A 14,988-nucleotide genomic window follows, 5' to 3' on the forward strand; every position below is an offset into this window, starting at 1 on the left:
ACTGTCTACTTAACCAATATTTGAAATAAAAGCATCACTTTGGGTTTAAAGGAGGTTAACAGCTGTAGTAAATTACCTATATTAGCCAAGAACTGCTAAACAGTCCCCCTAAAACACACAGGGAAGCTAAAGTGGTGTTGTTTTGGAGCTTGCAGACCATATTATCTTCAGATATTTCCTCATGGGGAGGTGGTAAGCAAGCACTGCAATGTGAAAGTTGAATGCAATCTCAGAATCTTCCTCTTACTGAGAAACAGAATAGTTAGATCAAATAATAGTAATCATAATATTGTACTTCTCAAAATGGAGGACAGAAAATGCTCCTAAGGTATGCAGCAGGGGGATAAGGAATATTTGAAGCAAAATGATGAAGATGTTGCATCTTCAGGAGCAATTTTAGTTGGTGGCTTTGTGAAACATTTTTGATGTTAAAGACAAACATGGGTATCATTGATTAGAATGTAACCTTGGCATTCATTTTAATTAATTAATAAAATAATTTATTTGTTAGAGAGCAAGCAAGAGAGCATGCGGGAGCACAAGCTGGGGGAGTGGCAGGCAGAGGGAAAAGCAGGGTCTCTGCTAAGCAAGGAGTCCAACGTGGGACTTGATCCCAGGACCCTGGGATCATGACCTGAGCTGAAGGCAGACGCTTGACTGACTGAGCCACCCAGGCATCCCTTTTATATTCAGTTTAAAGACAAGTTGTAAATCTCCGAAATTTTATACTCATAGCGGTAATCCTCCTCCCCTAATTCCTTGGGAGTAACCATTCACTTTCTGCTGGTAGTAGGGATATTCTGGAGGAAAGATTAAAATACACTGTTATAATGTACTTGACAAGATCACCTTCCGTATCTACATGAGGACTCAAAAAGAGTATCAAAAAGTGTACCAGGGGAATAATTTTTGATTTTTAATCATTTGCAAAGTGTACAAGTCACATGCTCTTGAAGAGAAAACAAATATGAAGTGATTAGTGCCAATTTACAGAAGTTTCCAGTGTACTTTTGAATGATTTTATTCACTTTCTCACACTTACTGACAGTGAGAAATGTAAAAACAGAAACAGGGGCGCCTGGGTGGCTCAGTGAGTTAAAGCCTCTACCTTCGGCTCAGGTCATGGTCTCAGGGTCCTGGGATCGAGCCCCGCATCGGGCTCTCTGCTCAGCAGAGAGCCTGCTTCCCCCTTTCTCTCTGCCTCCCTCTCTGCCTACTTGTAATCTCGCTGTCAAATAAATAAATAAATAAAATCTTTAAAAAAAAACAAACAGAAACACTGCTTGTACGGAGATTGGTAATATTTCATAAAATAGTACCATTCTCCGTCTGTCTGAGATACACACAAATTCCAAGAAACAACTTTTAAAAAACAAACACTCATGACTTACCTTTCCAAATGATCCCTGCCCTAATACTTTTAAAAGTTCAAACTGGGAAGGATCTGCCTTTTCATGTCCTTCCTTTACATGATGTGTGATTGCAATTTCTTTGATACTGCCTTCTTCCTGTTGAAGCAAATATAAACGGAAAAAAGAGAGTTAGAGACACTTTCTCCAGCTATAAACCAAGAAACATAAATTTAGCATTATCACATTAGAAATCCTCAAATTATTATTTGGTTTTTCAAAGTAAGCTCTATGTCCAGTGTGGGACTTGAACTTGTGACCCCAAGATCAAAGGTTACATGCTCTACCAACCGAGCCAGCCACACAACCCTGCAAATATACTTTCAAGTTAAATGTCAAAGAGAATGATACCAGCCCACTGCATAGACCACTTTAACCTCTACTTAACATTAGCACTGAGTATTTCCAAGTCTTCATTCTTCCTACTGGAGATAATTAAAATAGTTTCATGGGGTGAAGGCAGAGGATGTAAAGAAGTCTGAAAACACCACAGAGTAATCTGCTGTGTTCTGACATGTGCTTGTATTAGGTAAAACCAATCACACACACACACACACACACACACACAGAGTTGTGTTTACTGGGGAGTGGGGTTGAAAAATATTTCAAGGCAAACATGGAGATTTCTACCCTCAGCAAGGCCATTTGGATCCGTATGCTATTCCGTTGGAAATATGTAAGTTACTTTGTTTCTACAACTACTTGAGAACTAAACAGGGAGAAAGAGTTAACTCTAAGACACAAAATGAAAAAAGATTTAACATTTGGAATGGAGAATTAGACGCAGAAAAAAAGTTACTACTCAGCATAATGGAACAATGGAAGGTCTTAGGGTTAAGGGAAGGATTTTTAGACAGTGGATGTGTCAGTAAACCTGAGGGAAGGCATCAGAAAGGGAGAAAGGTTGAAAATATATGTATGTATACACAGAATTTCAATTACTTATTCACTCTGGGATTAGTAGATAAAGTACACCTTATTTAATCAAGAACTATATACTATGTTATAGCCAAAAACTACAATAAAACAAAACCAGAAATATATGCCTGTCAAGACCATTTTTCTTTTTTGCCTGTGTTATTTTTTCCTAGTGTCTAAGTATTATTAGTAGGATCAAAATATGTTGTACAAAAAGAATTCATTGTTTTTATTGTTGTTTTCCATATGCATGTTTGAGCTCAATTACCATTTTCTGAGATAGAATGTTGGCTATATATGGAATTACAAAGATTTCTCAAAAAGATACACTGGTCTACTAATATGGCAGGTTCTGAAAATGAGCAGTAAAAGAAAAGCTCTTGTAGGACAAAAAAGGAATCTAGGCCCACTATTTTACTCTGTAAGACAGACGTTTGTAGACTGTGCTAATTAATACTCAAGCAGCTTCAACATTTTGGAGGCTCTCAGAACTGTGGCAACAATAAAACAATCCCTCAATATGGTTTAGTCCTTTATTTTGTAATTTCATGTGTACTATCTCCTTTATTTTTCACAACCATCCTGTGTAGGTGTTAGGGTAGAATCAAGCATTACCTGACTCTGAGACTCTACCCCCCTTCCTGTGCACCCATTCTCTGCAAATGAGACTGGTTGGTGGGTGTACAAGCGCTTCAGAGTGACAGCTATTTGTACCTATATTAGGAAAGGCAGGAAGCAAATTACCAAATTCTTTAAAGAAAACTTTCAATGAATAATGTATGTGTGAAAATGGTTAAATCCAGCAAACATTTATTAAGCACCTACCATGTACCAAGCCTGGGTTAGGTGCTTTTTCACCTTTTATATTTCCTGCTTCATAACAAACCTTGTTAGAGAGGGCTGGTAACAACAGGGTGGGGTATACCTCAGAGCAAGCAAAAACATCTCAGAATTCTCTACAGACTCCCCCATTCATCACTAGAAATTTGACAGACCTTTTAAAGGCCAAATGGTCTGAATACAGTTTGAAGTTTAAAGAGATTAAGTACAGATCACAAGCCAATAACTGGCAGACTTATGGATCAATTCCAGGTTCTGACTTCTAATGACTTCTAAAACAAGGGTCTTAGCATTACACCATTCTGAGACTGTCAAAGGCTTCTGTGGTTCCCCATCCAAGATCAATGACAGGAACATACAAACTTATTCCCTTGATCCTTTTAACTGGTCTGTTTCTCTTGGGTCAGTTAGCTATAGTGATTAGAGAAATGTTTTTGAACTTTTGGTAGCATATCTTCATCAGTTAAAAAAAACTAGCATATACCCAATATTTATACGCTTATTGGTTTTGAAATTATATATACTTTTTGTATTACTGAATTATATACATTATACATGGAAATGAAACTAAAAGGAAGTTCTCCTCTTTCTTTTCTGTAACCCAAAGTGCTGTCACATCGCACTTAAAAGACTTGTGGATTACAGACTTAAACTCAAAAGGCCAAGGTCATGGGTTGGATGCTAGCATGTACCAGTCAGCCTACTATGGAAAAAACTATCTGTTCAAGAGCCTAACTGGAATCTAACAGCCATTTATGCCTTTAAATCATGAGGCTGTGAAGAACTATACTCTATATAACATTCCATATGTCTTATCAGTTTTCTTTTTTGGGTAAGTGGGATGTAATTTTAGGCTGCAATATTGTTTCATCTTTTATTTCATAAGAATACTATAATTAATTGTCACAAAGATGCAACACAGGCAGGGAACGATCACTGAATTATAAAATGTTTTGCATTTTGCAGCAGTCATACAGGATCAAGTCTTACTCTCATAAGGAGAGCTACAATCAGGTCACGGATCTCAAAATAAACAGCAGTAACTATTCAAGAAAGATTTCATCTTGGATGACTACCCCTCCTTTCCTCTCATGTCAAACAAGTTACCAAAAAACAGAATCTCCCTTTGATCCCTTCATTCAACAAACATATACTAAAACATCTACTATGTATCAAACATGGTAATGGGAATGTCCTTTCTTTCCTCCCCCCGCCCCCACCATTTCCAGTAGCATCACCAGGTAAAATTCTTCATTACCTTTCCTGTGGAAAATTGAAACTAGCTTGGTTACTTGTAATGCCCCTTTGTGCCACTGCCAGTCCACTTCATCCTCCTGACAAATTCATTTTCTGAAAGGAGATAGCTCCAGTCATATGACCAGACTGCCCAAAAACTCCTTCTAAGTTTTCCTAAATTAAATGCACTGCTTCCCCTTGGCATGTAAAGCCCTCTACAATAAGGCTGCAACTTAGTTTCATGGTATTATCTCCCAACATTGCCTTACACGTAATCTTTTGTCCACTGGATTATTTCCTGTTCCTTAAACATTTTGTTTTTAAAATTAAATATGTGCACATGGATGACCAAATCAAATAGTGACAAAATACCCTATGATGAAAAAAGCAAGTCTCCTCTCACTCCCAAACCTAGGCTTTTTAAAAAAGTTCTTTCTGCATTTGATAATTTCTTGGTTTATTAACTTTAAGACAATGCCTGCTGATTTAAAAATAAGATGAAGGATTCACTCATACCTCTTTCATCATCTTCTTCCCCACTATTTGATAACTGTATTGCTTTTACATAAATTTCTCATCTTTTCTATTAGTTTTGGATAGAATCCTAACTCCTCACCTCATTTGGTTTTCAAGATTTATTATTTATTTGAGAAACTATGTGTGCAAGGGAGGAGGGGGCACAGGCAGAGGGAGAGAGAGAATCTCAAGTAGATTACCCTCCAAGAACAGAGTCTGATGTGAGGCTCAGTCTCATGACTCTGAGATTATGACCTGAGCTGAAACCAAGAGTTGGACACTTAACCTATTGAGCCACTTAGGTACCCTCTAACTCCTCACTTTATAAAAGGAGGTTAACAGTGCCTATATGGACACACCTGGGTGGCTCAGTCAGTTAAGCGTCTCTGCCTTTGGTTCAGGTCATGATCCTAGAGTCTTGGAATTGAGTCCCATATCAGGCTTCTTGCTCAGTGGGGAGGTTGCTTCTCCCCCTGCCTGCTGCTCCCCCTGCTTGTGCTATCTGACAAATAAATGAATAAAAAGAATCTTTAACAAAAAATAGTGCCTGTATTTCCCTAACCTGCTAGCTATATTTTTACGTTTTTATTAATATTGAGAAAATTAATTATCTCCTGTAACCACAACCAAACCCTTCATATTATCTCCACCACCTGATTTTAAAAGCAGAAGTCCCATACACCAGCATTCACATTTTTATGACAATATATTGTTTAAATGCAGGCTAGAAAGTACATTAAATTTCCTTTTATACAGGCCCATAACAGTGACTTCCAAGACGATCTGAGGGGACTTAAAAAACAAAACAAAACAACACTTCATCAAATGCTTAAATTCATGATACATTTTACTTTGAGTTCTATTGGGACCATGAATTTTTAAAAAGGATTTTATTTATTTATTTATTTATTTATTTGACACACAGGAAGAGAGATCACAACTAGGCAGAGAAGCAGGCAGAGAGAGAGGAGGAAGCAGGCTCCCTGCTGAGTGGAGAGCCCAATGTGGGGCTCGATCCCAGGACCCTGAGATCATGACCTGAGCTGAAGGCAGAGGCTTAACCCTCTGAGCCACCCAGGCACCCTGGGGACTATGAATTTTTTTACATGTTTTTCTTTTTTTCCTGTTTCTAACAGCCCCGTCATTCCTGGGGGGAGGGAAAGATTAATTTGACCATTAGTCTTAATTTTTCCTTAACTCTTTACCATACTTCCCGTTCTTCTGAGAGCCCTCTCCTACCCCCCCATCAGGAACGACTGTTTTCTAGGCCTTGCTGTACAGCTATTACCTCCAGGTATCTCTTCTGGGCTTTCCTGGTTAAACCCACTATTCTCAGTTTCCCATACCCTTCTCTTTCTTAGATTACTACCCTGTTAACTTCCTAAGAAAAGTGATGTGGAAAAAAATTTTCTGAACCTTGCACATCCGAAGATGTCTTTATTTTGTCTTCACATTTGTATAGTTTGGCTTGGTACCAATTTCTATAGAATAAAAACAGTCTGGCCTTGAACACTGACATTAATGGCCCATTGCCCTCTAGCAGCCAGGACTGCTACTGAGATGGGTGATGCTAGCCTGATACACATATTTGGGAAGATGTACTGTTTGCTTTCCAGAAGCTGTAAGAATTTGCTCTGTCCTTATACTTCTGAAATTCCACACTAGTGAGATAAATATGGGTCTTCTTTCCTTCAGAATGCTAGATGGTTGGTGAGCCTTTATAATTTAAAGACCTGAATTCTTTGCCTCTGAGGGAACTCTAACATTTTTTAAAAAAATAATCTCCTTCCATCAGTTTTTCAGGGTTTATCTTTTTGTAACGCTACTAGTTAGGTATTGTATGTCTGGGACTGAATCCTGTATGTCACTTATCTTTTTTCTCCTATTTTCCAAGAGACTTCCTTGGTTTTATTTTCCCACCCTCATACTGAATTTCTTATTCTGGCAAATCTTATTTTAAAATAAATTTGCAAGTGCTCCTTTTGTCAATGTTTCTTTAAAAAAAATAGCAACTTCCTCCACTCCCTACCCTCTTACCCCAAAATGGATGCAATCATTCCAAACCTCTTTAGGATATAAACTAAAATTTCAAAAGTCTTTTTCTACATTGGGCCCAGAAAGTGCAAAAAAGTGTGCATGGAGATGGAGAGAAAAGATCGAGGCCTATGGCCCAAGTTCTAAAGACTTGTCACTATTATATCTTCAACACTTTTTTTTGTTCCTTCCAAGTTTAAATTGTTAACTAGTCACATTAGCAAGCTACCTTTTATCTACGTTTATGTTATAATACGGTCATAGCAGTATCATAAGCAAAATACCCTTGGCTGGTATCTCAATGCTCAGATTGTGCTTAATGTCACCAGTTTCTCCAAGTTATGGGACCATGGTATTTTAGAAATGAAAATGAGGTTCAACTAAGATATAATACTAATTCTTGGGCAATCTTGGACAATAGGTAGAAAAGCAACAATGTGCTCTTCTAGCTCATACCTAGAATCTAATGAGACAGATGAAGAGAGGGATATCAAATTTCCAAAGGCACTGATAATCCAAGTACAGGGATTTGCATGTGATAAACATATCGTGTGAATAAATCACCTGTTACTGAAATAAAACTGTTATATGAAATTTTACATAATGAAAACACAGAATTACAGTTTGTATAACTGAGTTTTTGCCTATAAGCGCACAGTAAAGCAACTATAATTTTATGGAAGAAGAATTTTGTCAGTGAAGTCAAGCACAGATTTAATTTATATCCTTTTTCCCCTTGTGAGGTTCACATATTTTTATATTCTCTGGTATATTTTAAATTATACATGGATATATGTCCATTAATCATCATAAAAAAAACTTATACTGTGTATTTCTAAAAGCTGGTCTCCATCACAACCCTGTATCATCTGTCTACACCCCCATCACTTTCAGATATTTGCCACCCCCAGCCTAGATGTTCAATACCCTCAAGCTATGTATGGGAATTCATCCATTCATCCATTTAAACGTTTATTGATTGAGTACCTCATACATCCAAGCATTCTTTTAGATGCCTGAGATATACAATAAATGAAACAGATGAAAATTTCTGGCATTTTGGGGAGAAACCAAACAATATAGGTATATTCATGTTAGAACAAGATAAATACCACAGGAAACAGATACTAAGTTGGGTAAGAGGGATCAGAAGTGCATGGATGAAAAGGAGAGCTTGCAATTTTAAATAAAACCATCATTGCAGGTTTTACTGAAAAAGTGCTATTTGAGTAAGACCAGAAAGATGAGACAGAGTCAACCATCTAGGGAAGAGCATTTCAAGCAGAGACAAGCCAGTGCAAAGGTCAGTGTGGGAGCACACATGGAGACCAGTGTTTGGATCAGAGAGGAATAAAAGAACAGGTCCAAGAGGGGGCTAACTTCAGGGAGACTATGGTGCTTCTGCTTCTTCCGAATTGCCTGGTCCTAATGGAAATGTTTCTGATCTATAACATATTCTCTTAGGCCCATTCCTTTTTGTTAGAAGGCAATTCAGATTATGAGCCATGTAATGGGCCAGATGTTAGAGATACTAAGATAAAGAAGAGTCTCTGCCCTCTAGGAATTTACTTAGGATTTCAAAGATTTATTACTGGATAAATACTTGTTGATATGTGACCTATGATAGAAAAAACAAGGTCAATTCAGTTAACAAATATATAATTTTAGGAATTCTATAAAGGATGTCATTTTAGACATCACAGAAAAATGGCAAAAGAAAATTCATGGACAGGTGGCTCTTCTGGTGTTCCTCCAATCACACAGAAAGCCACCTCATTTGTTTTCCAGGAGCACCAAAAGATCTGTAGGTTCCTTCTAAAATGGTCCTTAAGATTTGCCCTTTAATGGGAAAAAAAAAATGAATGTTTCTTTAAGTTGAGAGGAAAAAGATATAATTTTGTTCTTAAAATGTAAAAGTATTAAAGAGAAGGAACAAAAAGTGATGCTGTCTATTTAAGACACAAAACCTAATATTGTAACATACTACCATTAAGTAAACAAACTGTGTGATATTAATTGATTTTAAAGAATGATTCAACTTTTGGTATTATGCCCTGACTTGTATACATAATTTCCTTTTTCCTGCCTTCCCTTGGGTCAGGAAGTGTGTTCTTAAGGCATTTGTATTTTCTAAATTGTTTTGAATGTCAGAAAATATGGATGAAACTTGAAGTAAATTATTTAAATGTTCCTTGGTAAAAACTAATAAATAAATCTTTACTAACTGTCGATATGTAACTGTTTTTTGGCCTAACATAAAGAAGACGTTACAAATAAAAAATGTATACTTCATTTGCCTCTTGAATGTAATTCAAAATTCAAGTATTATTCTCTATACAGAAACCTGAGGTTCTATAATATAGTTTTTTTTTTAAAGATTTTATTTATTTATTTGACAGACAGAGATCACAAGTAGGCAGAGAGGCAGGCAGAGAGAGAGGAGGAAGCAGGCTCCCTGCCGAGTAGCGAGCCTGGTGCGGGTCTCGATCCCAGGACCCTGGGATCATGACCTGAGCCAAAGTCAGAGGCTTTAACCCACTGAGCCACCCAGGTGCCCCTATAATATAGTTTTTAATTTTAAAAAGATATTAAGAAGGGCACGTATTGCATGGAGCACTGGGTGTGGTGCATAAACAACGAATCCTGGAACGCCGAAAAAATAAAATTAAAAAAAAAAAAAAAAAGATACGTTAAATTTTTAGATGACTGATAAACATAAAAATTTGGCTGTAATACATAATCAGGCTGTTTATCCAAGTCATGCTGAAAAAAACAATTTAAGGTATTCTAGATTACAATTTGACCAAATCCAATTTACTTATTTGCTAATGGATGATAAATACGTTCAGCATTTTTCATTAAACCAAGATCTCTAAGAGTATTCCAAGCCAGCTTCTTCTATGTTTGAGAAAATAGCATTGCTGTTCTCCAGACTAATATTCCTAATCACTGCTGCAGAGGGGCAGTTTTCTCCCAATCGGGAATCCCAATCAAAAAATTAAGTTCTCTTTGGAGAACAGCAGAATAGCACAATTCTCACGGCAAAGTATCAAGTTAATTTGGCAGAACTTAAATGAAACAAAATGCAAATTATCATTTGCTAAGCACATTTTAACAATGTAATACTTTGAAAGTAATACTTTGAAAACTGTGTCTACTCTAAGTTAGATGAAATTACTTAGTTACTTAAATACAGTTGATTAAAAACTTCGAAGTTTGAAAGGAACCAATTTCAACAAAAGTCTGACTTTAAGGTCTTGACTATTTAAAAATAATATATTCTCTAACCCATCAAAATATTGCTTACATTATAGTAATCTCCTAACTATCAATAAGTTCACAATTTTCTTCATGCCTAGTTTAATACTGAAAGTTACTGTCATCTGTTTTATTACACAAAATTACAAAAATGAGTAAAATAAAAAACTATTCTACCACTAAAAAGCCAAATAAGTTTAAGTTTAAAAATAAGTTTACAAAATATACAATTGAAACGAATAATACACACAGGTGGCTTACTTTTAGCAAACATAAATATTATCCTTTAAAAGCGCTTTAAAAACTGGTTTTGAATTTTGAACACCTTCTTAAAAGAACATATAAAACGAAATAATTATTTAATTAGTATAATTATACTGAGCTCCAACTAAAACATTTTAGTTTTTACAGAAGTTGAACAAAGCTTACCTGTATAGAGCGAACACGAAAAGACAAAAATTTAAACATGGCTACGAAACCATGATGGTGGTAAAAGAATTTCTGACTGTAAAACTTAGGTTGGAAAGGGAAGGCCAAGCCCCTGCAAAGTTTTCTCCTACCAGCTGTTCCGGCAATTAGAAAATTTCCTGTCAGGCGGGTCCTGAAATGCTAGAAAAAGAGGCCTGACAATTTTCCTGTGGTAAAAGAAAGGAGAAACGTAATGGGAGGGCACTATGTAGCTAGCTGATAGGTAGGGAGGCCAGAACAGGAAACCAAAACAGATTTGCTGATAGCAAAATCCTGTTGAAATGTTCTTAACTCCTGGTTCCTAGCAATCCAGACAATTTTTACAACTAGTGAAATGAACCTTATTTTATTTTAGAATCCTGAGGAATGCCAGTATTTCTTAACTATATGACTCTTTAAAAGCAAATGAAACTAGTCAGCACTATTAAAATAAGTCATTGATGCACATGTGGAATTTTACCCTTTGTAATGTTTACACACATACACTCTAAAGGATAGTCTCAAGACTATTTTAAGGTTATATATAGACAAGTCATGGGTGTTCCCTGTCAATGAGGCATTGTTTCGTAACTATGGGAAGAAAATGACTATATGCAAGAAACATTTTGCATGTGATAGAAGGGCAAATTCTTCCTGTCTTAAATGGAAGTAAATTATATTTAAATTCACACTGGTTATAGGCATCAATTATTGGCCAGGTTAAAGACTTCAAGGTCCAGAGCTAAAAATTCTAGTTGATAAAATCTAAATTAGAAGAAAGACCAACCCCTGGGTTATTAGTGAGCAAACGGAACACTTACTGATATAAGCCAAACTGGAAAAGGAGAGGTTAAGTTACTGGATAATCCCTTACTCCATTTCATTCTCTAACAGCCTCTAGAAGTTCTTCTAAGGTATTTCTATTTTGGAAAATAGTTTTTAAAATATGCCAATAATCAGAATATGATCACTGAGATAGTGGCATTTAAACAAAACCCAAGGACAGAAACATCGAGAGCTGTGGGAAAATGCTCTACTTGATGTGCATTTAACTAACCTATGCGGAACCAACAAACACATCGATCATTAATATATATATAACCTATACAAATTTAATAAAATAACTGAATTTTCAAAACCTGAAGACAATTATCGTATGATTTCACTCATATGTGGAATTTAAGAAACAGAACAGATGAACACAGGGGAAGGGAGGAAAAAATAAAATAAGATGAAATCAGAGAGGAAGACAAACCGTAAGAGACTCTTAACTATAGGAAACAAACTGAGGGTTGCTGGAAGGGAGATGGGTGGGGGGATGGGGTAAATGGGTGATGGGCATTAAGGAGGGCATTAGATGTAATGAGCCCTGCGTGTTATATGCAACTGATGAATCACTAAACTCCACCTCTGAAACTAATAATACACTACATGTTAATTAATGAAAAAAAACAAACAAAATAAAACACAAAACCTGCAAAGTCTTCTGAAAACACCAGAAATGGTCAGCTAGTTTTCTGGATGAAGGAACCATAGTCAAGGCAGGCACATATTTGATAATGGAGTTATCTATAATTAGAGCTCAGTTCAGCACTACTTTATGGAGCAAACATTGAAGTATCCATTAGGTGTTACACGTGCCATAGGAAAGGCCAAGGCTCTTCTCACCCTATCAAATTTTTGCAGCTATGTTCTATAATGTTCTATATATGTTCTTGCTGCATTTACCTTTTATGGCAATGTTTTATAAGTGACCTAACAGAAGTTGAAGAATAAAAACAAAATTGCTCAATTTAAAAAATTATCTTACTTAACCAGGTACATTAGAATCAGCTGGGACCCAAATAAATGTCCAAGATAAAATTTTGAATTCTGCTAGGGAATTGTGCAGTCCTCTTGATTAAAAATGCGTGCCTCAATTTTTCAGCAAGGAAAGCATGTAAGAAAATTTCCATCAGAACACGAACCCGCCCACCTCCCAGAAGGAATTATTTAAGTCTCCTTATAATGCAGCATGGTTAGGACGACCACCTAACATAAAAACTGCAGTCTGAACATGAGATGCCTTTTAAGACTGTCAAGAGGCAGCAAATAGCATGGTTACTGTACAACTGATGAAAAGATGTACAAAACAAAATAGGATTGTCTCTGTATACAGCACTCATCAACTTCATTCAAGTAATATTTAAGAAGCAACCAAATGACCTTTTTTGAATTTGAAGGATTAGTTTGAATTGGCTTTAATGACTACTGATGCTCAGGTTAACAGTCACATTTTGTTGTGTGCTGTGCTTTTTAATAAAAGCACTAAGAAAATGAATCAATATTTCAGATACCAAAACCTAAAATAAGTCTCCTTGAGATGAAATGATACCTAAATTAAAACAGTGTGGTACTGCTGTATAAAAGATAAACAGAGGGACAGAAAAGAATAAAAGGATAAATGTTGACATTTTACATCTGACAGAGATGTTAGGACATTTGGGTACTTGTCTGGGAAAGGCAGAAGTCATAAAGGAAAATATTGGTATAGATTTGATTATAAAATTCAAAAACTTCTCTGTATCAAAAGGCACCATAAATAAAGTTAAAAAGACTAGTTCACATGATTGGAATCCCTTATAATCATATTACAACTCACCACTAAGCAACAGCTTTTTTTGGGTGTTAGTTATCTCCTAACCAAAAATGAAAGCGCTTAAGGCCCTTTGGTACATTGCTTAAGACACCGATTACTGTTTAAGTTCATGCCACTGCCCCTACCAGATTAATCTTCAGAGCAGGCACCATACTTATCTTTGTATTCCCATAGCAAAGAGCATACAATAGGAATTCAAATAATGGCTACTGGAGTAAAAAGTGTCATATGCTGAAATCTGAAATGGATACTACTTGTGTGCATGAAACTAGGTATTATTGTTTATATTCTTCTTGCTTCTTTTGACTTTCTCTAAATTAATCTTATTAAAATTTCAGCTAATTTCCCTTTATTCTTGTACCTTACTGGTTTTAGTGTTTACCTTATTATTTAAGAAGTAAATTTTATTATAAAAAGTATGCATGTCCATTACAGAAAACTTGAATAATAAGGAGAAAAACAAAGGAAAAAAATCACTAATTTGGTGCTTATCTTTATAGTCTTTTTCTGGATACACACCATGTACACACTTGAACCATACTATACATTTTATCACTTTTTTCTGTAAAGGGCCAGACAGTAAATGTTTTTGGCTTTGTAGGCCATATGGTTTCTGTCAACTCTGCTACTGCAGTGGGAAAAGGAATGGGTGAGGCTTTATGGCCAGAATAATCTTAAAACAGAAATCAGACTGGGTCATGCCCCTACCTCAAATTCTTCAATGGTTTCCCATCACAGAGCAAAACCCAAATTCCTCAGGCTATGGACCATAAAGCAGGCACTGATAAACACTACTTGATCATGACTTGGGAATACACTCACTAAATCTTTCTAACACGATATTGATATTTGGTTTTATTTTATTTTAAGATTTTATTTATTAGACAGACAGAGATCTCAAGTAGGCAGAGAGGCAGACAGAGAGAGAGGAGGAAGAAGGCTCCCCACTCAGCAGAGAGCCTAATGTGGGGCTCGATCCCAGGACCCTGGGATCATGACCTGAGCCGAAGACAGAGGCTTTAACCCACTGAGCCACCCAGGCGCCCTGATATTTGGTTTTAGACATTATTTTACCATGTTAAGGTCAGAGTACTCTTTACTAAAAGAGGAATGAATAGTCAATTTTATAAAATGTCTTATTATCTATTAATACAGTCACCTCATCTACCTCCTTTGACCTAATGATTTGATAATGTAGATCAACAGTGTCCTGATATGTTCGCATTCCTGGGAAAAAATCCATTTTTTTTTTTGTAAAGATTTTATTTATTCATTTGACAGACAGAGATCGCAAGTAGGCAGAGAGGCAGGCAGAGAGAAAGAGGAGGAAGCAGGCTCCTTGCTGAGCAGAGAGCCTGATGCGGGGCTCGATCCCATGACCCTGGGATCATGACCTGAGCTGAAGGCAGAGTCTTTAACCCACTGAGCCATCCAGGTGCCCCAAAATCCATTGTTTTAATATATGTATCTGATTTGTAATTATTTACAAAGATTTTTGCATCTATATTCATAAGTTAAATTGGCAGTTTCCTTTTGTGTATTAACTTTCATTTTCAGGGCTATGCTAACTTTATAAAACAAACTAGAAGGCAATGTACATTTTTTTCCTATGCTTTGGGACATTTTAAAGACTACAGGAATGATCTGTTTTTTGAAATTCTCAAAGATTTCTCTATCAAATCATAGGGGCCT

At 36.3% G+C, this 14,988-nt stretch overlaps 1 protein-coding gene across 2 annotated transcripts in view; it reads right to left on the reverse strand.

The window, feature by feature from the left end:
• Window positions 1-14,988, reverse strand: part of LOC111150451 (ribosomal protein S6 kinase A3) — a 111,743-nt gene that overhangs the window by 51,157 nt on the left and 45,598 nt on the right. For both annotated transcript variants that reach the window (XM_022507919.1, XM_022507920.1), the window contains one exon: window positions 1,392-1,508. In XM_022507919.1, coding sequence (XP_022363627.1) covers window positions 1,392-1,508 — 117 coding nt within the window. The remainder of the gene's footprint in view (window positions 1-1,391; window positions 1,509-14,988) is intronic.

The sequence above is a fragment of the Enhydra lutris genome, unplaced genomic scaffold, assembly GCF_002288905.1.
Source record: "Enhydra lutris kenyoni isolate GAN:26980312 unplaced genomic scaffold, ASM228890v2 scaffoldscaffold23, whole genome shotgun sequence".
NCBI classification, from domain to species: Eukaryota; Metazoa; Chordata; class Mammalia; order Carnivora; family Mustelidae; genus Enhydra; species Enhydra lutris.